Source organism: Heterodontus francisci, chromosome 14, assembly GCF_036365525.1.
Source record: "Heterodontus francisci isolate sHetFra1 chromosome 14, sHetFra1.hap1, whole genome shotgun sequence".
Lineage (NCBI taxonomy): Eukaryota > Metazoa > Chordata > Chondrichthyes > Heterodontiformes > Heterodontidae > Heterodontus > Heterodontus francisci.
Genome location: NC_090384.1, coordinates 78,677,982 through 78,703,240, shown reverse-complemented (window position 1 = coordinate 78,703,240; position 25,259 = coordinate 78,677,982). Strand labels below are relative to the sequence as shown.

General features: G+C 41.1%; 1 protein-coding gene across 1 annotated transcript in view; it reads right to left on the bottom strand.

Moving 5' to 3' along the window:
* Window positions 1-445: 445 nt before the first annotated feature.
* Window positions 446-25,259, bottom strand: part of api5 (apoptosis inhibitor 5) — a 54,284-nt gene continuing 29,470 nt past the window's right edge. Inside the window, exons 13-14 of the mRNA XM_068046448.1 lie at window positions 14,038-14,171; window positions 446-13,453 (exon numbers count right to left, since the gene is read on the bottom strand). Coding sequence (XP_067902549.1) covers window positions 13,374-13,453; window positions 14,038-14,171 — 214 coding nt within the window. The 3' untranslated portion in view covers window positions 446-13,373. The remainder of the gene's footprint in view (window positions 13,454-14,037; window positions 14,172-25,259) is intronic.

Genomic DNA, 25,259 nt, shown 5'->3' with positions numbered 1-25,259 from the left:
TTTAGCAGCTCTGAACATTCCTATCTTCCTCTTAGTAGTTGCACTTCTACACAGCTCCACTCTGGAACCATATTACTAGCTCATAGTACAAGCAAGACTTGTTCTGTGTCTTTATTGAACTACCATCTGATGGATGTCTGCAGCGAGTACCTCATGGTAGAGGTCACATGACTACAGCAAGCCAAGAGGCACATTAGTACAGTATTGCATTTCTATGCCAAACACAGAGTACAGCTGGTTGGAACAGATGAGTTTCTCTGCAGTAAAAGCAGAAATGCAAAACTGTGGTACTATGTCACCACTACTGTCACGGTGGTGTAATTACAGTGGGACACATTTGCATAGGCAGTTGATTATAAATGTGGATTCGGGAAATTCTAATGGCAAAAGTTGACAAATGTGAAAAGTAACCTTTTGCAGACAGGAAGTGTGCGCAGACACATGGTTAATATAGTAAAGATATATGGATAGTTTATTTTTTGTACATCAATAATTCAATTGCACATTGCATAGAAGATTAAACTCCACACAATATGAAATCTGCGCAACCATGGAAACAGCTTATGTTCACCTTGCAATTCCTACACAAGAAAACAATTTTCTTACTACAGGTTTTAAAATTTTCAAAAATAATAAAAGAAAAACTACTTTTATCCAAGACATAGCAAACTATAGATAATTTACATTGTTTGATGTCCTGTTCTCATTTGGCTCAATGGAATGAATTTCTGAAGTCTAAAAAGTAAAAGCAACTTTGTACAAATTATTTTTAAAAAATAAACATACCTTCATTGATTTTCTGAATGTTCTTTTACAATTATATTGTAATAATTACTAGCCCATTCTGAGCAACTGCTTATTTCAGGGGATACACATTTTGGGTTGACTCATTAATGGGGTAGCATTAACTTTGTATGAGTGTAGAACAGATGATAGCGAGTTGCCAGCCCGTTTACATATCTCCTTTAATTATTTTCATTGCAGACTTGCTGTTGCCCCTTCTACACTTGCAAGGTCAATATCTAGCCTGCTGAGTACTACCCACTTATCCTCAAATATCCTCACTTTTATCTACTCGTGGAAGATTTGTACTTTCCTTACTAGCTATAATTTTCCTTTAAGCTTTTTGATCAGATAATGTTTGTATATTTTCACCTTCGTTCTGCCATGATCTCTGAATTGTAAACATCTCATAGCCTGCATTTTAATTTGGATTCTTTTGATTGCTTCCTTAAGTTTATTTCCTATAGATGACTCTTTGCAGGTGCTTCCTTTATAATTTCAGCTTTCCCTTTTAGTTTCTTGTATGCATTCCCTTTTATTTTCCTTCTTGCAGGCACTCTTCATTGGTTCAGGTTTAGAGTTTATAGATGAAAAACATGACTGCTTCAGTGTGTCAGAATTCATTCACATCTTGACCTGATGTACATAAATGACCCAAAGTACTAAAAACACCAGCCATGGCATGCGCATGAGATAGCAACCACCGAATGATTAAATTCAATATGATTTGAAATTCTGAAAATAAGGAGCCAGGTGTACAATCGAGAAAGGGCTAACTTCAGGTAAAAGGAAATTGGTTGGGTGTGGTTGTTCCACAACTGGTTGATGAGTGGAACATCTTTAAGGAACAACGCAAGGCATGTGGGATCCATACATGCCGAGAATCAACAAGCACAAACTAGAAGAGTATAAAACTAAATGGAATAAACAGCAAGTGAAAGAGGAAAAATGACCACAAATTCTGCCAGGAGAAAATCAAAGGTGTTTAATTGGATTAAAATATGAACATGCAGCAAAACATGAAAATGATCAGAAGGCAAAAGAAATCCTGGAACAGAAACATAACTGCAGGGGCAAAATGTAACCCTAAGGGAATCTTTCATTATGTCAACAGCAAGAGTGCAGCCAGGGAATAAGTGAGAACCAGGAAGTATGTTAACTGACTGGAAGAGGATAAGCATGGGGTAATAAACACCATGAATGATCATTTCATCCAATTATTCACAAGGGAAGATGCTAGCAATATTCCACTCTGAAATAATTCAGACAAAATTAATGATTCTGATCTGTAGGAAATGGAAGTACAGAACAAACTAAAAGGGCTTCAAAAACAGTAAATCCTCAGTGATAGTGCTCTTGGGTAAATACCATCCAAGAGAAACCAGGGAGATTTTTGAGGTATTGACATGAAGTCAATGATGTTGGAGATGGAAATTGGAAACAGGCCATATTCCAAAAAAGGCAAAAACAGACACAGGAAACTACAGGCCCATTTATCTTCAATTCTGTGTAAGACTGAAGTTTATCTGTGTAAGAAGAATAAAACAGCAGTCAACATAGGCTCAGAATGAGAGTTTCTGCCTGACCAAGCTCCTTGATATCTTTGAGGAAGTAACATTCCGGATTAGACCAGAAGTCACTAAAACATTTTCATTCCCAGCCTCCCAAAGGGTGTTTGATAAAGTCTCACATGAAAAGCCATTTGTTCAGCTCAAAGCTGCAGAGATCAAGGAAAATTGCATGAAGGGTAGAAAACAATGGATACTTGTTAAGATGAAAAATGTTGGGATGGGGGTGGGGAGATTAAGTAGAGTGCTTTAGGGATCCTAGCTGGGTTGGGACCATTAACATTTCAAATTTTCAATGAATAATTTTGATTCAGGAACTCAAGAGAATGCAGCCAGAACAAAGTCCATGGCACCACAGGTGGCTCAGCTGCACGGGAGGGGAGGAGGAAGAGTGCAGGAGCACCAGTGATAGGGGATTCGATAGTCAGGGGATCAGACAGGCATTTCTGCGGCAGTAAACGTGGCTCCAGAATGCTGTGTTGCCTCCCTGGTGCCAGGGTCAAGGATGTCACGGAGCGGCTGCAGGCCATCCTTCTGGGGGAGGGTGAACAGCCAAAGGTCATGGTTTACATTGGTACCAATGACATAGGTAGGAAGAGGGATGAGGTCCTGAAAGCAGATTTTAGGGAATTAGGAAGGAAATTAAAAAACAGGACCTCCAAAGCAATAATCTCAGGATTATTTCCAGTGCCACTTGCTAGTGAGCATAGGAATTGCAAGATTGATCGATTGAACACGTGGCTAGAGAATTGGAGGGAGGGCAGATTTCTGATGCATTGGGACTGGTTCTGGGACAGGTGGGATCTGTACAAGATGGACAGGCTACACCTCGACAGGACTGGAACGAATATCCTCACAGGGAGATTTGCTAGTGCTGTTGTGGAGGGTTTAAACTAGCTTGTCAGGAGGATGGGAACCTGAGGGGTAGCTCAAATTGGAAAGTAAAGCTGGTAACAGGAGGTAGAAAAGTAGCAAGTGACATTAGAAGGCAAGCAAAACAAAGGCAAGCATCAACTAGGCTTAGAATGCAGAATATCAAGATGACAATGTTAAGGGCACTCTACCTGAATGCATGCAGCATTAGCAACAAGGTTAGATGATTTAAAGGCCCAAAAAGGTAAATGGGTATGATCTAATTGCCATAACAGAAACATGGTTACCAAGACTGGGAACTGAATATTCAAGGTTATTTGACATTTAGGAAGGACAGGCAAGAAGGAAAAAGGTGGTGTTGTTGCACTGATAAGGGATGGGATCAGTACATTAGAGAGGATCTCAGATCGGAAGAACAAAATGTGGAATCTGTTTGGGTGGAGCTAAGAAACAGCAATGGGCAGCAAACATTGGTAGTTGTTTATAGGCCACCAAACAATAGTGGTAGTGTGGGACATGGTATGAGTCAGGAGATTGACTGGGTAAACCTAATGAGCACTAATTCTGTGGAGGACAAGTTTCTGCAGTGTGTTAGGGATGGTTTTCTAGAGCAGTATGTTGAGGAACCGACTAGAGAACAGGCTATTTTAGATCTAGTTTTATGTAATGGGAAAGAGATAATTAATAATCTTGTTGTAAAAGAACCTTTAGGGATGAGTGACCATAATATGATAGAATTTGTTTGAAAGTGAGGTAGTTCAATCTGAAGCCAGGGTGTTAAATTTGAACAAAGGAAATTATGAAGGTATGAGGGGCAAATTGACTGAGGTGGATTGGGAAAATACATTAAAAGGTATGACAGTACATATGCAATGGATAGTCTTTAAAGAAATATTACATAGTTTATAGCAAATATTTTATTTTTATTTAGAGATACAGCACTGAAACAGGCCCTTCTGCCCACCGAGTCTGTGCCGACCAACAACCACCCATTTATACTAACCCTGCAGTAATCCCACATTCCCCATCACCTACCTACACTAGGGGCAATTTACAATGGCCAATTTACCTATCAACCTGCAAGTCTTTGGCTGTGGGAGGAAACTGGAGCACCCGGCGAAAACCTACGCGGTCACAGGGAGAACTTGCAAACTCCGCACAGGCAGTACTCAATCAAACCCAGGTCCCTGGAGCCGAGCCTGCAGTGCTAACCACTGCGCCACTCATATATGCATATATATTGCATCAAGGCACAAAAATCCCAAAAGTAAAGGCAGTCAACGGTGGATAACAAAGGAAGTTAAGGATTGTACAAGATTAAAAGAAAAGGCCTACAAAGTTGTCAGGAATAGTAGCACATCTGAGGATTGGGAGGATTTTAGAATACAGCAAAGGAGGATGAAGAAACTGATAAAGGGAGAATAGAATATGAATGTAAGCTAGCAAAAAAAAAAAAACGGACTGTAAAAGCTTCTACAGTTTCGTAGAAAGGAAATGTTTGGCCAAGACAAATGTGGGTCCATTTTAGGCAGTCAGGAGAATTTATAATGGGGAATAGAGAAAAGGCAGAGAAGCTCAATGATTACTTTGTGTCTGTCTTCAGAGGAAGATACAAGAAATCTCCCAGAATTAGAGATCCAAGGGATTAGGGGAAACAAGAAATTGAAGGAAATTATTAGTAGGAAGGTTGTATTGGAGAAATTAATGGGGCTGAAAGTTAAGTTGCCAGGACCTGATATTCTACATCCAAGACTGTTGGAAGAGGTAGCTATGGAGATAGTGGATGCATTGATCATCTTCCAAAATTCAGCGGTTCCTGCAGATTGGAAGATTGCAAATGTCACCCCTCTATTTAAGAAGGGAGAGCGAAAACAGGGAATTACAGACCTGCTAGCCTTACATCAGTCATTGGGAAAATGCTAGAATCTATTCTAAAGGATGTGATAAATGGGCACTTGGATAATAATGATCTGATTGGGCATAGTCAACATGGATTTATGAATGGGAAATCATGTTTGATGAACTCTTGGGAGTTTTTTTTTTGAGGATGTTACTAACAGAATTGATAAAGGTGGTCGTGGTATACTTGGATTTTCAGAAGGTTTTTGATAAATTCCCCCACAGAAGATTTTAGCAAAATTAAAGCACATGGCATAGGAAGTAATATTAAAGCACATGGCATGGATTAAGGATTGGTTAACAGGTAGAAAGCAGAGAGTAGGAATAAATGGATCATTTTCACATTGGCAGGCTGTGACTAGTGGGGTTCCACAAGGATCAGTGCTTGGGCCCCAGATGTTCACAATATATATCAATGATTTGGATGTGGGGACCAAATGTAGTATTCCCAAGTTCGCGGATGACACAAAACTAGGTGGGAATGTGTGTTCTGAGGAAGATGCAAAACAGCTTCAAGGGGATTTGGACAGAGTGAGTGGGCAAGAACATGGCAGGTGGAACATAATGTGGAAAAATGTGAGGTTATCCACTTTGGTAGGAGGAACAGATGTAAGAGATTAGCAAGTGTAGATGCACAAAGGGACCTGGGTGTTCTTGTCAATAAGTCACTGAAAGCTAACATGCAGGTGCAACAAGCAATTAGGAAGGCGAATGGTATGTTAACCTTCATCACAAGAGGATTTGAGTACAGGAGTAGTGAAGTCTTGCTTCAATTGTATAAAACCTTTGTTAGAGCGCACCTGGAGTACTGTGTGCAGTTTTGGTCCCCTTACCTTAGGAAGGATATTATTGCCATTGAGGGAGTGCAACCAAGGTTCTGCCCTGGTTGGGGAGTCTGGAATCAGGGGACACAATTTCCAACTATGGGGGAAGCCGCTTAGGACAGAGATGAGAAATTTCTTTACTCAGAGGATTGTGAATCTTTGGAATTCTCTACCCTAGAGAGCTGTGGAAGCTCAGTCGTTGAGTATGTTTAAAGCAGAGATTGACAGATTTCTAAATACAAATGACATGAGGGGATATGGGGGATAGTGTGAGGAAAAAGGCATTGAAGTGGATGATCAGCCATGATCATATTGAATGGTGGGGCAGACTTAATGGGCTGAATGGTCTACTCCTGCTCCTATGTTCCTAAAGCAAATTGGCAAAATTTTCAGATGAAACCAAATTTGATGGGAAATTGAAATTAAAGGAGGCAGCTCAGAACTTACAAAATTGAATGAAATGTTAAGTGGGCAGAAAAATTGTAGTTGAAATTTAATGCAGAGAAGTGTAAGGTACTACACCTAGGAAGGAAAAGTGGGCAAAACAAACAATTCATGAATGGTTTTGAAGCAGCCAAGGATGATGTTGAAAGAGATATTTGTGTCTTAATATTCAACATATCCAATCAGAGCAGTGACCAATAAAGTCAGTCAAATGTTGAACTAAATAGCCACAACATTAGAACACAAGTCAGAGGAAATCAAACTATTGTTCCCTGGTCCGACTACACCTTGAATGCTGTGTCCAGTTCTGGTTACCGAAACACAAGAGGACATTCAAACACTTCCATAAAGCTTTTGCTTTTTCAGAAAAAAGTCGGCTCTTTTTCACAAGCACCAGGAACTCAACATTTAGAGAAATCACAGGCACTAACATATCCTAATATAGGAAATCACTGTGCCAAACAATTTTGCGTGTCATCACCATCAGGCTAGGATATTTAAATATCTAAATAAATAGTAGACATTTAGTAGTCTGGAGGCAGTTGCAACTTACCTAAGCAGCAAAAAATGCAAATCTTTCTAAAGCAGACAGGACTATTGCTTTGTCCAGAAACCCATGAAGCTTCACTTACCAACCTTGCCTACATAAAAAAAAGTTTCTGCTTCCACAGTAAAGGTGCAGCTAGTAGGGTTTACTTTGTACTGCTAATCTATGTTCCTCTTTGCCACCCCCTAATGATTCACAGGTACTGAGAGTACAGAACATGGTTTGATGCAAGGCAGTGTGGGAGGGTAATATGGTGAAGTGGCTGTGATTGGAATGAAGCTTTGAAAAGGAACACTTTCCCCACTTTTCCATTAAATGTAAATTGCCAGTTCATGTTTAGAATTTAACTTAGGAAATAATTTTGTGAATGATCAGATCAAATTGCGCACAGCCAAAAAGGTATGCAGTACATATACTGCAACTAAATGAACTTAATGTTTTAGTATTATTCAGGAAGTTGCTGAAGCCACACTGGAGTATTACAGCAAGGCACTAGAGTTTCAAGTAGCTTTAATGCAAAGAAAAAAAATTCTGAAGTAGTTTTTCAGGTGAAATATATGCTCAATTTCTTTTGTACAATTACTGTACTTGCATATTATTACATTCCAATTAACCATTCATGGCTAAGGGGTAAGCTAATTGCATTTTAAATAACAATCATATTGGATTTAACTTTGTAATTGCACAAATGAGATTAAGACTTGATGAACCTACCCTCAAGTACCACAGATTTTGATTCTTCACTCATGTAAAAGTTAGAATGACTTTAAGCAATATATGATACAATGCATGTTATATGGGACAAGGAAAATATTGCAATTTTCAGAATCAGAACCGTCACAGAATAGGAGGCCATTTGGCCTGCTGTGTCTGCGCTGGCTCTCTGAAAGAGCAATTTATCTAGTACTACTCCCCTGCCTTCTCCCCGTAACCCTGCACATTCTTCCTTTTCAGATAACAATCCAATTTCTTCTTGAATGCCTCGATTGAACCTCCCCTCCACCAAACTCTCAAGCAATGCATTCCAGATCTGAAACACTTGCTGCGCGAAAATCTTTTTCATATCGCTATTACTTTTGCCTATTATCTTAAATCTGTGCCCTCTTGTTCTCAATAGCTCCACCAATGGGAACAGTTTCTCCCTACCCCTCATGATTTTGAATACCTCTATCCAATGTCCTCTCAACCTTCTCTTCTCCAAAGAAAACAGTCCTAATTTCTCCAAAATATCCACGTTAACTGAACTTCCTCATCCCTCGAACCATTCGAGAGTACCTTTTCTGCACTCTCTAATGCTTTCATATCTTTCCTAAAGTGTGGCATCCAGAACTGGACACAATACCCCAGGTGAGGCTGAACCAGTGTTCTATACAAGTTTAACATAACTTCCTTACTTTTGTACTTTATGCCCCTATTCATGAAGCCTAGGATGCTGTATGTTCTATTAACCACTCTCAACCTGCCACCTTCAATGATTTATGCACATATACGCCCAGGTCCCTTTGCTCCTGCAGCCCCTTTGGAATTGTACCCCTTACTTTATATTGTCTCTCCTCATTCTTCCTATCAAAATTAATCACTTCACATTTTTTTGAATTAATGGTCATCTGCCACTTGGCCGCCCATTCCACCAACTTGCCCATGTCCTTTTGAAGTTCTACGCTATCCTCCTCACAGTTCTCGATGTTTACAAGTTTTGTATTAGTTTAGTTTAGAGATACAGCACTGAAACAGGCCCTTCGGCCCACCAAGTCTGTGCCGACCATCAACCACCCATATATACTAATCTTACATTAATCCCATATTCCTACAACATCCCCACCTGTCCCTATATTTCCCTACCACCTACCTATACTAGGGGCAATTTATAATGGCCAATTTACCTACCAACCTGCAAGTCTTTTGGCTTGTGGGAGGAAACCAGAGCACCCGGAGAAAACCCACGCAGACACAGGGAGAACTTGCAAACTCCACACAGGCAGTACCCAGAATTGAACCCGGGTCACTGGAGCTGTGAGGCTGCGGTGCTAACCACTGCGCCGCCCTGTACACCAAGATCTAGGTCATTAATATACATCAGGAAGAGCAAGGGTCCTAACACTGACCCTTGGGGAACTGCACAAAAACCTTCCTCCAGTCTGAAAAACATCCATTAACCTCTACTCTCCGTTTCCTGACAATCAGCCAATTTCGTATCCATGTTATTACTACTGTCTCTTTTATTCCATGAGCTATAATTTTGCTCACAAGTCTGTTGTGTGGCACTTTATCAAATGCTTTTTGGAAGTCCATGTACACTACATCAACAGCATTGCCCTGATCAACCTTCTCTGTACATCAGAAAACACCAGCAAGTTAGTCAAATACTATTTGCCCTTCACAAATCCATGCTGGCTTTCCCTAACTATCCCCTATTTGCCCAAGTAACTATTAATTTTATTCAGAATTATTGTTTCTAGATTACCACCAAGATTAAACTGGCTGGCCTGTAGTTGCTGGGCTATCTTTACACTTTTTTTTTGAACAAGCGTGTAACATTTGCAATTCTCTAGTCCTCTGGCACCACCCCTGAATCTAAGGAAGACTGAAAAATTATGGCCAGTGCCTCTGCAATTTCCACTCTCACTTACTTCAGTATCCTTGGATGCATGTCATCCGGTCCTAGTGCCTTCTTAACTTTAAGTACAGCTAGCCTACCCTATACCTCATCAGCAAATTTAAACCCTTCAAGTGTCTGAATTTCCTCTTTCACCATGACCTGTGTGGCATTTTCTTGCTTGGTAAAGTCAGATGTAAAGTATTCATTTAATACCTCAGCCATGCCCCCTGCCTCCATGTGTAAATCCCCTTTTAGGTCTCTAATCAGCCCCACTCCTCCTTTCATCACCATTTTACTATTAATATGTCTCCTTGTTTTCTCCTTTGTTTTAAGTGAATTACAGTAGCTTTCTGATCTACTTTGTCTGTTCCTCACATGGCTTATTACATAATTTTCCAGATCAAGATATTGTTAAATTTGTGGAAGTAATGCAAGTAAAAGGAAAAAAGTTTAATGTAAGGCAACAAAACCTGTAGGAATGAGACACATGCTAATTCCTGATGAGATTTACTGTCAATATATTTTTGGAAACTACAAAGGGAGCCATTTTCTCTTCAAATTTTGATACAAGTTCACACATGACTCACCATCTTTTGACAACACATCTTAGCACACCTATCTTCACAGTTAGAAATATTTGCCCTCCCCATGTACAATGTTCACAATTTGAAATCCTGTACTAATATGCAAATTAACATCTGATTTTCTTTGTCAGTCATCTAGTGTCAATGTCTACATTTTGATTGAATAGTTCAGTATTCGGCAACAATTTGTTGGGAACCTGCACTGCAGACTCATTTTCCAGATCACGAATTCCTGTAATTCCTGCCACTATCAAAGGTGATTTCAATACTGTTGTGGGTTTAAAAAAAAAACTTTGAAAAACTCTATATACCCAGGTCAAATACGCCTATAAAAATACTTAAATCTTTTCAATAGTTATTGGTTAAGTTAAATTCTTGAAAACCTGATTAACAATGTAGCTTCTATTTTTCATCACAGTTTACTAACTGATTATAGGTGCACAATACAAAAATACTCAGTATGCACCATTACTGTACAAAATGTTTTATTCCAAAAGGATGGGGCAATGCTTACATTTCCTTCCACTGAAATAAAATGAGGCTGTGAACAATTAACTTTGTTGCATTTCTAAACAGAAGCTGCAATGACATTGATAAAACTAAAAACACCTACAAAAAAAGTGTTCTCTAAATAAGTACGGACATCCCTATAAAAAGTCACACGCAGTTACAGCTTTTGTAAATAAAATTTGACCAATGTGCTTCACCTACAGCCTCAGAGCGTATATTAAGACTTTCAACTTCTGACTTTGCATTCATTCAATCCAAGTGTTGTGATAAATCTTTCTGCACAATAGAAAGACAATTGGAACCTTTTACACGCTGCTAAAAAAAATTGGTTTGACATTGTTATATTGCAAACCAAAGACTAAATAAAGGATAAGATTCTATTGTATAATTTACAAAATGAAAAATTATCTTTCCCCCAAATACCTTCCTTATAGGTAGTGTATTAGGTAGCTTCCCAAGAAAAACTGTACAATGACTGGATTTTAGAAAATGAATACGGAATTATTCATGCTGATACCCGCTGCATAAAGTATTCATTCACCTCCAACAGCAAGCTTCCAAAATACAGCTTATATTATGTAATTATGCACTATGGTAAATTTAAGATCTCGGTAGTTAAACAGCAATAGTTAAATGGCTCAGCATTACTCATATTCTGATACACTTTTAACACTGACAGCTGGTATTAAAGAACCAACATACTTAGATCTGAATGTCACTTCAAGACCATTTTGCTTCTGCCACTTAAGATTTTTGTCCATCGTTCAAATTTTGACACCAACTTTTAACAATTCCACTGTGGCCCTCAAAATCACAGTGCTCACATTCACTGAAGGCACTCTCCCAAATTTTGGTACATGGGTGAACGGATATACAACCATTTCGCCAATAATAGGCTTATAATCCACAACAGCAATTGCCTTGAATTGACTGTTGCTTCCCCAATTTAGATTAATAGAACTTTTAAAGCTGGACTCACCAATAACACCAATGAAAGTGACACACCCACTTTTTCTGCAAGACGATGATACAATAACACATGACAACTTGCAGTTTATTCAGTCATACAGATATTTGTAGTCTTCCTGTAACAATAACTCGAACCATAATTCTGTGTAAGTGTACAACAATTCCCACAATCTAAACCTAATCCAGAACTGAAGTGATATATAATTACTGAATATATTTGAAGGCTACAGTGGAAATACATTAATAAGGGTCAAGCTACTGCTGGATGGAATCATACAGCATATAAGTTCTTTACATAGATTTGGTGTTCAGCCCAATAGCACAATGATCTTCATACTAAATTTAAAACGCAGATAACGATCAGCTAAAGCATTAACTTGCGTACGTTTACTATTGTTTTATTGGGGAAGAGGGATACAAGTTCAGGAAGTAACAGGGTATATAGTTTAGAAAACTTACCTCATGACTGTTGACTTCTGACATCAAAATGAAGCCCACTGTACAACGTAAAGGCACAATGAGATAATATTTGATATCATAAGATTATTGGCCATGCATATAGGCAATGAAGTAGGGATCAAAGCACAAATGTAGACAAAGCTTTGGAATCAAGCAAATCATTCTTTTTTAACTACAAGTACTTCAGTACTATATAGCACTCAACAGTTAATCTATACAGATCATAAAAATGCAACAGGTTACATAAATACTGCACATCACTAAAAAGATTTATCACAGCATGTAGCTTTATGTTCATCCATAGGGATGGTGTCATTAGTTTGAAGGACACATGTTGAATTGAGATTGGGTTGCAACTGCCTAACTTCAGAAATAAGGGACTTCTGACCTTCCCAGTAGCACACTGTGCATCAATACACCACGACATAAGTGTATTTCTATCCACAATTTCCACACAATTAAATCCACCAATCTCAATTGGGAAATCATGAACTACTGGGCAGAGACAAAATATTATCCAGAGAGGGAAATGCAGGAACTAAGTTGAGGCCCCTGTCAGTTATTAGTAATAAGATGCTACACAAAGAGGCCTTGAAAAACATTTATCTGGTATCAGAGTAGGACTGGTGTAGGAATCTATTGGAAGAGAATGACAAGGTTAGGCATTTCCATTAGGGAAGTATGAAATCCAAATTTTAGAAGTGCCAGTGCTGTAGGAGTCTTCTCATAAACAGCGTTACAGTAGTTACTTTTTCTGGTGGCACATTTGCATTTGGAAATAATTCACTGGTGCTAGAGAACACAGAGTAGTGTGAAACTTCCCACGGTGGCCACAGATCACAAAAGGACCATTTTAATTGTTACCTTGAATGCATCACATTTGTGGGAAACAGTCAGCTGGAGAATATGTAGCATCAAATGCGTGCTGTTCACAAATTTCTCTACCATATTCTAATTTTACCTTGGTGCTTTGCAAAGATGAATTTTAGAATGTCAATTGTCGCTGTGCTTTTTGTTTTGAAAAATTCTCCCAGCCTATAATTATTATAAATGTCTGAACAGTATAAAACAAAGAAAAGGAAATAAAAAGCACATTTCGGAACAAGAGTGTGGGTTTGGGAAAACAGCTTCACGTTCCCACATATAAACGTAGGTTGAAATGTACAAAGGTATCTTCTAGAAATTAGGTTTGCTTAAATACAGAATTCTCCTTTGAAGGCTACTAGCAGTTCTTGCAGGGACTCTGTAGCAATCCCGAGATTATAATACACAGTAACTACTGCACAATGGACAACGGTGAAGGAGCCTTTAGTTCTAATAGAGGCGTCCCCTGCTACGATTTCCTCGGCCGCCCCAGCCTCGACCTCTGCCTCCACGGAAACCTCCTCTCTGTTCTGTAAAGAAAGAAAATTATGCTCGATGGGTTTTCTGATGTACTAGTAAATTTAAGGACATTAAAGATACAGAACTTGATTATACAGAATTATGCAGGCATCTACTTGTAATACGAGCATGCAATTTAAAATTTGACACAAAATTTGATCTTGCAACCAAAAACTTCACTTATCCTATCAAGCTCTTCCTTTCCCAAATGAACTAGCCATGGTAATCAAAATTCAAAAGGATAAGGTGTTACTCACTGTTCCTTCCTCCTCCAAGGATATAGACTTTTTTCCCCCAAGTTATTTTCTCCTCTTGTGTGGTACATGTACCAACTGAGGAGACAACTAGATCCCAAACCCGATCAATGTCGCTTTGACCCAGTTACCAAGTGGTGGGTGAGCACTACGCAGTGTTGCCTTCCCCTGCCACAATGATGAAACACTTTTTTTCCCCACAGCAACAACACAGATAAGAAACTTAATAGCACTGTGGATTACAGACAAACCCATATTCTATCATTGGTACTGTTCAACCTGTTACATCACCACAGAAAAATTAAATTGCCCAAATCTCCAATTTGCTTTACATAGCTTACCATATGAGAAGTTACCAAGATTACTGCTGTATTTGCCACTAGGTGGATTGTAAATCTGCCGGGTATCCCGCTTTTGTGCTGGAGGTTGTTTCTTGGGAGGGGATGAAGTGTTTTCCTCAGCCATTCGCTTTTGACTATTAAAATCAGAGAGATTATCTTTAAAGTTACTTCTACTAAATAAAGCTACTCAATTACATAAAGAAACATTAGGTTAAGACAGAAACTATGAAGTGCTTTGCTATCAGAGTCACCTATCTTTTACCCTTGGACTACCTGCAGCTCTAGGGAAGTTCCTGCTCTTGTCAGCTCATATTGTACAGTTCAAAAAACAATCAAGTTATTAATCTTGAAGTACTAAATTAAACTAAATATAATTTTAATATAAAAATTTTGTACATAAGTTCATATCCATAGGGTGTTACATTTCAAAGTGAACGTAGGGTAAGAAAAATAGTTGGCTGAAGTACCTATCAGCATACTGTCTAGTTTAAATATTAAACTAAAGGCACGGCAAACAAAAATGGCTTCCATTCACCAGCCAGGAAGGAAAGCTGCTAAATCAACAACATAGCCCTCCATACTGAAGAAAAATGATCAAAAGCCATCTTAAAATCACTGTATAAAACTAAAAATAACATTCATAAATTACACAATTCTGAAGATCACTGCAAACCTACTCAAAATAACTTAAAATGTTGCAAATGCCTGCAACAACTTCTCTCCTGCACATGCTTGCCTTTCTTTTTGCAGACTGGGTCTATTCTTGATGCCAAATTTTGTGCATGCAAGAGATGCAATAACTGAGGCAGAGGTATTTTGGAGGGGGATTGGTGTGGAGAACAAACTTATTTGCATCTTAAGCAAGTTGTTGCAATGTGATGGATAGGTATCAGAAATAGATGTCTGTAAGTTGTGCCTTTTTTAACCTTGTACAAGTCAGATGCAAAGAGTTCAGTACATTTGCCATTTTAAGCATCAGTTTTGCTGAGTTGGTAGCAGTCTTGCCTATGAGTCAGAAGATTGTGGGTTCAAGTCCCACTCCAGGACTTGAGCAGAAAAATCTAAGGTTGACACTCCAGTGCAGTACTAAGGGTGAATTGCACTGTTGGAGGTGCCATTGTTCAGATGAGACATTAAACCAAAGTTCAATCTGTCCTCTCAGGTGGACATAAAAGATCCCATGGCATTATTTTGAACAGCAGGGCAATTACCCCTGGTGGCCTGGTCAGTATTTACCCCTCAATCAACATCACAAAAACAGACCATTTGGTCGTCATTTTTTAAAAACCTCCCAGTTACCTCTCCCTATTTTGTAAACAATCAAAATTTTGTATAATGTTACGACCAAGGCTGGAGAAGTGCACTGTCTTTCTCTAGTTCCACTTCTCCATGGGTCACAACATATATTTAAATGTTTTACCCAGTTACTGATATGGCCAATTATATACTTTATCTATTTTAGTTTAAGAATAAAATCCACCAACCAGGTTTCTTTAATAAACAAAATTATTAATTTATTATAAAACAAGACTTATCCAATAAAGATGCAAAGCTTATTATCACAGGTTGAAATATGAAAGTTCCCTTCTAAATTAACACACACACGCACGCACACCAACAGCAGTTAAGGAAAAAATAAAGAAGTTTTCTCTGCAGAGAGATCCCTACAAAAAAGTTAAAAAAAATACTTTGGCCAAATACTTGTTAATTCTTGAAGGAAAAGGAGAAGAGACAGTATGTTCCCAGTTGGTGCTTTATTCTGGCATCCAAATAAGTGTAGATCGCTATCACTGGGATCTTTTTGGAGCAGTTCTTTTCAGGTGACTTCGAGGATTAATCTGGCAGGCTTTTCAGGGGAATCACTGCATCAGGGGTTTCAGCTATCAGTGGATCCTCAGGGTTTCTCAAAGAGGTGGAAAAAGGATGAACTGGTGGTTTCTCTCTTAGCAGGCATACCACCCCCCCCCCCACCCCCCCCCAACTGATTCAAAACATTTTCCAAAAATGAAACTAACTCTTAGACCACCATAAATCTTGACATGTCACTTCTCTGTAAACAACTCCCATAGTCATCAAGGCTCCTGTTTACTTAGCTAAAGACATGTGACTTCCAGTAAGGGTTTGTTTTTTTTAAACAAAGTCCCAAGTCCTTTCAGTGAACCTTTTGAAAATAAAAGTCCAGCATCTATGGAATCTCATCAGTCTTTCAAATGAACCAATTTCCACAATTTTTAAACATGAGTCCTCAAAAAATGCTTCAACAAATGGAAGCATTTTCATAACACCTCCATTCTTGGAGGAATCAAACACCATTTTTAAATGCATTACATTACAAAGAGTGGAAAAAAAAACACATTTACACACTTATTTCCATTCACTCTTTACATGTAACTAACAACGTTATGCCCTGCATCATCTTTGTATTCAGTTAACTCAGAGGAAGGTTATATTCTAGACAAAGCGTCAGCAATTACACTGTTTCTTCCCTCAATATGGATAATATTTAAGTGATAGGGCTGCAATAGTAAACTCCATCGAAATAGTCTGGCATTCTGGTTTTTGAATTTTTCCACAAAGGCTAGGGGATTATGATCAGTATATAAGTGTCTTTTTGAAGTCGTGGCTGACATATACTTCAAAATGTTTAAGAGCTCGTAGTAAGCCCAGGGTTTCTTTTTCTACCTGTAGAGTATCTGTTTTGGTGTCGATTTAGCTTCCTGGAAAAGTACCCCACTGACCTTTTTATGCCTGATTCATCTTCTTGTAACAGGACTGCACCGACCCCAAGTCACTAGCATCAATTGCTAACTGGAAGGGATTAGTGAAATTTGGGGCAGCCCCATTGATCGAAATGGATTTCAGCCTCTCAAAAGATACTTGGCACTGTACTGACCACACTACCTTGGCTTTCTTTTTGTGCATCAAATCCGCCACTGGAGCAGCTATAGCGCTTAAATTTGGTACAAACTTACACTGGAAACCACACATCCCAAAAACCTCATGGTTTCTCATTTAGTCTTAGGGGCAGGGAACTCCATTAATGCTTGTACTTTTACTGTTCTTGGCAACACTTGTCTTTGCCCTACTATACGCCCTAGGTAGGTTACCTACGCTTTTGCAAATTCACTTTTGGCAAGTTTTATCACCAAATCAGCCAACAGTAATTTTGAAAATAGAGCTTCTAATTATTCCAATTGGTCCTTCCAAGTGTCACTGTATACCAGCTCATCAAGGTAAACCACAGAGTTAGGAACACTGGCTACCACTTGGCTCATTCGTCTCTGGAAAGTTGCTGGGGCATTTTTTAAGCCTGAATGGCATCACTCGGCATTGGAAAAGACCAACATTTCTTTAGCTCGTGGTGTTGAAGGAAGCTGCCAGTATCCGTTTAACAAATCTATTTTGGTAAGAAATGTGGCACTGCCCACTCTGTCAATACTATCTTCCAAGCGAGGAATTGGGTAGGAGTCTGCCTTTGTTTCTGCATTAACCTTTCTGTAGTCTAAGTAAAATCTAGTTGAACCATCAGGCTTAGGCCACACCACCACTGGGGACCTCCAACTGCTTTGACTGGGTTCAATTAGGTGGTTTTCCAACATGTATTGGATTTCTGCTTTCACCTTGACCTGTTCCTCTGGACCTAAACGATAAGATTGCTGTTTTATAGGATAGGATTCTCCTACAGCCACATCATGTATGGCTAAGGTTGTACATCCTGGTTTGTCCCAACAGACTCCTTTAAATGCTGCGAATAGCCTTGTTAGGTCTTCTCGTTGTTCTGCATCTAAATACGAAGTCATAGTGTCTAATCTCCCTAACAATTCAATATCAAAATGGCAGCCATAAAGACAGGGCTAAATTGTGGCGAGTCGAAGAGACTTAGTAGTTGGCAGGAAAAAAGACAGAGGCGCAAGGGGAGAGCCAACTGTGCAACAGCCCCGACAAACAAATTTCTCTGCAGCACCTGTGGAAGAGCCTGTCACTCCAGAATTGGCCTTTATAGCCACTCCAGGCGCTGCTTCACAAACCACTGACCACCTCCAGGCGCGTATCCATTGTCTCTCGAGATAAGGAGGCCCAAAAGAAAAGAAAAAGTGTCTAATCTCCCTAACAATTCAATATCAGCTAACCAGATAGTAGGAGGTTCAGTCTGAGAATTGCCTAAGCTTCCTTCTGCCTCATCCTTACTATCCCTTTCATCCTACACTGTCCCTATTACCTGACGTACCTGTTCTTGCTCATTTTCCTCCTGGCGGTGATATACATCAACACATTGATGTGACATAGCCGATTAGTTTTGCGGCGACCTGGGGTGTCAAATAATTTACTTTACCAATCCTTTTGACTACTCTATATGGTCCACTGAAACGTGCTTTCAGGGGTTTAGCCTATAAAGACAGTAATTCTTGGCATTTCTTGACGGAGGAAAATTTTGAAAAGGTTGTAGTCATCAGTTGCAGGCCCGCTAGTGGCGGGTCAGGCCTACCTGTGAACGGTAGATTCTCCCTCAGCAGGTACAAGTGAAGGTGTAGTTGCTGCTGGGGGCAATTGGATCGATCCTTCTCCTCCTTTTCTCCTTCATGCTGGTTCTTTGCTCAGTCTCAAAGGTGTCCGTAGCACTCCTGATGTAGCATTTCCAGGCATCATTATCTATGGCCTGCATTTCCCACTGGCGATGGTCGATGTGGCACACAGAGGGACTTCTTCAGGGTGTCCTTGAAACGTTTGCTTGGGGCCCCTCTGCTCCTTTTAGCAGCGGTCAGCTCACCATACAACACGATCTTGGGCAGGTGACTGTTGTCCATCTGGGCAATGTGACCCGCCCACGCAGTTGGTTTTGCAGGAGGATGGCCTCGATGCTGGTGATGTTGGCTGATTCCAGGACTTCGATTTTTGTGATGTGGCCCTGCCAGTGGATCTTGAGGATGCTGCGGAGGCAGCATTGATGGAAGCACTCTAGAAGGCATACATGATGGTGGAAAAGGATCTATGACTCGACGCCATAGAGGGGTGGTGAAGACTGCGGCTTTGTACATTGAGTTTGGTCTATACTCTGAGGCTGTGGTTGCTCCACATACGTTTATACAGTCTGCCGAATGTTCTGTTTGCTTCTGAAAGCCTAATGTCCACTTTCTTGTCTATGGTGGCAAACAAGATGACGCTCCCCAAACACCTGTAAGTAAATTGCTTGACAGCATTCAGCTCAGTTCCCTTGATGGCAAAGCTTGGTGATCTATCTTTCTCTTAGAGTGCAGGCTGATGCAGGACTTCAATTTTCTTTAAACTGGTTTTTAGTCCGAAGAGTTGTGCTGCCTCGGAAAAATGTGTTATACGTTGCAGGTCTGACTGACTGTAGGCCAGGAGAGCACAGTCATTGGCAAAAAGAAATTCACGGACGCGTTTTTCTTGCGTCTTTGTGTGACCCTGAAAATGCCTGAGGTTGAAAAAGTCTCCATCAATCCGGAAGCATACGTAAACTCCCTCAAGGTCTTCCATTGCCTGCTGCAGCATCATGCTGAAAAAGATGGTGAATAAGGTCGGAGCCAGCACACATCCCGGTTTCAGACCACTGGAAATACAGAAGGCACTCAAGGTGTCGCTGTTTTGCTTGACTTGTTCGTACTGATTTTCATGAAACTGCTTCACCATGGCCAAGAGCCTGGTTGGGCATCTAAGTTTTTCAAGGATTTTCCAAAGTCCATCTCTGCTCAGTGTCGAATGCCTTGATGAGGTCTACGAAAGTGACATACAGGCCTTTGTTTTGCTCAGAACACTTTCCTTGTAATTGCCTGAATGCAAATACCATGTCTGTGGTACCTCGGTTTGCTCTGAAACCATACTAGCTTTCTGGGAGGTTTTCTTCCGCAATGGTAGGCACAAGCCTGTTCAGAAGTATTCTAGCCAGGATCCTCCCAGCAATAGAAAGGAGGGTGATCCCACGGTTGTTGGAGCAGTCTGATTTTCCTCCTTTGTTTTTGTACAAGGTGATAACGAAGATCCCGTGGAATCCTGCCTTGTTCCCAGAAGGCAGTGAAAAACTCATGGAGCTCAGTGTATAGGGTAGGGCCACCATGCTATACAGGCTTCGGGTGGAATTTCACCAGCTCTGGGGGCTTTGTTGTTCTTTATCCTCCAGAGTTGGGCTCTCATCCAGTTCTTCTTTGACAGGCTGTTGTTGGATGCGATTGATGGCAGTATCATGCACTGTGCACTTGGCGCTGAAGAGTTTCAAAGTGATCCAGGAATGACTCCTTGTCGGCGCTCCTCAGGGGGTTTTGGGTTTGATGTGCTGGTCCATAGACAGATTTTAGTGCTTCATAGAAACTCATGTCACCAGCGTACAGTTGAGTTTTTTTCCGCAAGTGCGGTCCACCTGTCATTTTGGATGTTCCTCAGTTTACACTGAAGGGAGCTGCATGCTTGACAGTAGGCTGTCTTTTTCTCTTGGCTGGACGGCTGAGCCAGGTGAGCCTGATGAGCTGACCTTTTATTTTTTTTTTTTAGCAGATCTTGAATTTCCTTGTCATTTTCATCAAACCAGTCCCTATTTTTCTTGGTGCTGGGTCTGATGATCTCGTTGGAAGTATCCAGCACTGCAGCTTTGCAGTGTTCCCAGAGTTGTTCTGGAGTGGAATCAGCAGTGACATCAGGATGTTCCAGTCCAGTCTGTAAGGTTGCTTGCTATCTATCTCTACAAGATGAGGTTTGCAGGTTGCTGTCTCGAAATTTCTTTGATGGGTCCTCTCTAGGCCTGTTCTTGGGCTTAGGCTTGAAGTGGAAGTTCAGCTTTGAACGAACGAGCCGGTGGTCTGTAGGTCAACCAGCACTGGGCATGACCCCAGTATGCAGGACGTCCTTTAGGTCACACTGGCGCACCAAGATTGTAACCGATCGGGTGCCAGTGTTTAGAGTGGGGATGCTTCCATGTGGTCTTGAAACGGTCTTTTTGTTGAAAGAAGGTGTTGGTTATGGACAGCTGCTTTTCTGCAGAGCTCCAAGAGTAAATGTCTGTTTTCATTAGTTTCCAACTCCATGGTTTCCGAGCACGCCTTTCCATTGCCAGGCTGTCATGGCCCACTCTGGCATTGAAATCGGCAAGGATGACAATTTTGTCCTTGGGAGGTGCATTCTAGATGAGTTCACGGAGATCTGTGTAGAACTTATCTAGTCAGTTGGGTTACCCTTCAGGGTTGGAGCATAAACGCTGATTAGAGTTGTATGCTGCTGGTCTTGGAGGGGAAGGTGCAGGGACATGATGCGTTCAGAATGGCCTATTGGCAGGCTTGAAAGTTTAGTGGTAATAGTCTTCTTCACCAGGAAGCTGACACCGAACAGGCGTTGTTCACCTTGAGGTCTACCTGGCCAATAGAGGATGTAGCCAGCGCTGCGTTCTGTTCGGCTGCCTTGCTCTGAGATGCAGACCTCATTCATAGCCGCTATATTAATGTCTAGTCTGGCTAACTTATGGGCCACCAGAGCTGAGCATCATTGGAGTTGGCAATTATCACCAGACTCGAGCATTGTTCTCACGTTCCAGCAGGCGAGTTTCAGAATTTTTCTTCTTTTCCCACCTTTTGAAGCGAGGTTAGAAGTTCGCGTTTCCTTCGCTGTTGTAGCTTGATCGCATTATGAGATGCCAATTGACCGCGGAAAGCCAACTGGGTGGTAGGGAGACAAGCATTTGTTTCGGCCACCTTTTCTAGGCCCCTCTCCAATTTCGGAGCAAGCCGTGCGCTGTCCTTCAAAAAGGCTGCTTGGTTGCTCAGGGTGCTACCGGGTGATGTCGTCTCTAGGTCAGCATCAAAACAAACAATATCCTGAGCTGCCTGCATGCAGGATTGGAACTGCGGCTGCCAGTGTGCCATCGTGCACCTGCCGTTTTCGCCCTTTTCCTGTCGCTCCAGGACTTACTTGTGGAGTTATAGTTGGGGTGGATGCATTTCCTTCCTGTCTGTGCAGTGGTGCTTTAAGGTGGAGTACAGTTTGCGCTGACTGACCCCACCCTTAAAGGCAGTAATACTATCTGAGACACTTTGCAGGCTCTTATGAGTCGCTCCCAGAACACTGATACAAAACCTAACACGGAAGATTCGTCCCTCTGTTCTAAAAACCTTTCTTTGATTAGTTTCAGAGGACTGGGGCAAGTGGGGGCTATACCGTTGGGACGGTCTGCACCTGAACTGTGCTGGGACCAGTGTTCTAGCAAACGGTATAACTAGGGAAGTACAGAGGGCTTTAAACTAAACGGCTGGGGGGGGGGGGGGGGGGGAAGGGAGGTGAGGGATCAAGCTTGAATAGCTGCAGCAAATCAAGGGGTAGAGTCAAGGCAGGAGAGCAGAATATAATATGGGAAATGACGGTCGGAGAATGGCAGTAAGGGATAGAGAGAAAAAAAACCCTAAGAACATACCAGTCAAAACTAGATGTTACAAAGATAACAAAAAGACAGAACTTATGGGCGGCACAGTGGCGCAGTGGTTAGCACCGCAGCCTCACAGCTCCAGGGACCCGGGTTCGATTCCGGGTACTGTCTGTGTGGAGTTTGCAAGTTCTCCCTGTGTCTGCGTGGGTTTTCTCCGGGTGCTCCGGTTTCCTCCCACAAGCCAAAAGACTTGCAGGTTGATAGGTAAATTGGCCATTATAAATTGTCACTAGTATAGGTAGGTGGTAGGGAAATATAGGGACAGGTGGGGATGTTTGGTAGGAATATGGGATTAGTGTAGGATTAGTATAAATGGGTGGTTGATGTTCGGCACAGACTCGGTGGGCTGAAGGGCCTGTTTCAGTGCTGTATCTCTAAAAACTAAAGGCTCTGTATCTGAATGCATGTAGCATTCATAACAAAGTAGACAAACTGAAGTACATTGAAGTAAATAAATATGATCTGATAGCCATTACGGAGACGTGGCTGCAGAATGACAAGGATTGGTCCTGAATATTGAGGGGTATGTGGCATTCAAGAAGAATAGGAAGCTAGGTAAATGTGGAGGGGTAGCACTATTAATCAAGGATAGCACTGGTGCAATAGTTAGAGATGACCTTGGTTCGGGAGATCAGGATTTGGAAATCGGTTTGGGCGGGGATGAGGAAGAGTAGGGGAAAGAAGTCACTAGCGGGAGTCATCTACAGGCCCCCGAACAGTAATCACAATGTAGGACAAAGTATACGAGAAATATTGGGTGCTTGTGATAAAGGGACGGCAACAATCATGGGTGATTTTAATCTACACATAAACTGGGAAAAATCAGACTGGCAATAGTAGCTTGAATGAGTTCATAGAATGCTTTCGAGATAGTTTCTTAGAGCAGCATGTTCTGGAACCAACCAGTGAGCTGGTTACATGCGACTTGGTATTGTGTAATGTGACAGGATTAATTAATGACCTCAGAGTACAGGCACCTCTAGGTAGCAGCGACCATAATATGATTGAATTTTACATCCAGTTTGAAAGAGAGAAGAGTGGGTCTAAGACTAGTATTTTACATTTAAAAAAGGGCAGCTATGTGGGCATGAAAGCTGAGCTAGCTGAAGTGAACTGGGTTACTAGGCTTGGAGAGAGATCAATAGAGAAGCAGTGGCAGACATTTAGGATGATATTTCAGAATACTCAAAGTATATTCTTACTACAAAAGTAAATTCTAAGGGGAGGACCCACCATCCGTGGTTAACTCAAGAAGCTAAGGAAAGCATCAAACTTAAGGAAAAGGCCTAAAATTGCGCAAAGATGAGTGGCAGTTCAGATGATTGGTCAGAATACCAAGACACGAATTAGGAGAAGTAGGCCATTCAGCCCCTCTAGCCTGCTCCATCATTCAATAAGATCATGGTGATCTGTTTGTGCCTCAAATGCCACACTCCCATCCATCCCTGATAACCTTTGACTCCCTTGCCCAACAAGAATCCATCTACCCCCGGCTTAAAATTATTCAATGACCCCGCCTCCACCTTCTGAGGCAGAGCTCCAAAGTCGCACAACCCTCAAAAGATTTCTCGTCTCTGTCCTAAAAGGGTGACCTCTAATTTTAAAGCAGTGCCCCTTATTTCTGGACTCACTCACAAAAGGAAACATCCTATCCACATCCACCTTGTCAAGACCGTTCAGGATCTTAGAAACTTCAATCAAGTCTCCCCTCACGCTTCTAAACTCCAGTGAAAACAAGCCCAGTCTGTCCAACCTTTCCTCATAAGACAATCCACGCATTCCAGTTATCAATCTGGTCAACTTCCCGTGAACCACCAATGCAATCACATCCTTCATTAAATATAAATATGAATATAAAGAATGGCAGAAAATGACTAAAAGGTTAATCAGGAGAAAGAAATTAAGAGTATGAGAGGAAGCTAGCTAGAAATATAAAAACGGATAGCAAGAGCTTTTACAGGTATTTAGAAAGGAAAAGAGTAAGTTAAGTGAGTGTTGGTTTTCCAGAGAGTGAGAATGGGGAGCTAATAATAGATGATGAGGAAATGGCACTTGCAATGAACAAATACTGTGCTTCTATCTTCACTATAGAGGATACAAAAAACCATTCCGGCAATAGCTGTAAATTAGGAGGTGGAAGAGAGGAACTTGGTGAAATTACAATCACCAGGGAAGCGATACTGACCAAACTGCTGGCTGACAAGTCCCTGGGTCCTGATGGACTTCATCCTAGGGCTTTAAAAGAGGTGGCTAATGAGGTAGATGTGTTGGTGCTAATTTTTCAAAATTTGCCAGATTCTGGCAAGGTTCCATCAGACTGGAAAGTAGCAAATATAACCCTTCTATTCAAGAAGTGGGGGGAGGCAGAAAACAGGTAACTATAGGCCAGTTAGCTTGACGTCGGTCATGGGGAGGTGTTAGAATCGATTGAGGAGGTTGTAGCTGGACACTTGGAAAAACTCAAGGTAATCGGTAATAGAATGATTTTGTGAACAGGAAATCATGTTTAACCAATTTTTAAAAAATTTTTTCATGGGATGTGGGCATCGCTGGCTAGGACAGCATTTATTGCCCAACCTTAATTGCCCTCGAGAAGGTGGCAGTGAGCTGCTTTCTTGAACCGCTGCAGTTCATGTGAGGTAGACACACCCACAGTGCTATTAGGAAGGGAGTTCCAGGATTTTGACCCAGCGACAGTGAAGTAATGGCGATATAGTTCCAAGTCAGGATGGTTTGTGACTTGGAGGGAATTTGCAGGTGGTGGTGTTCCCATGCATTTGCTGCCTTTGTCCTTCCAGTT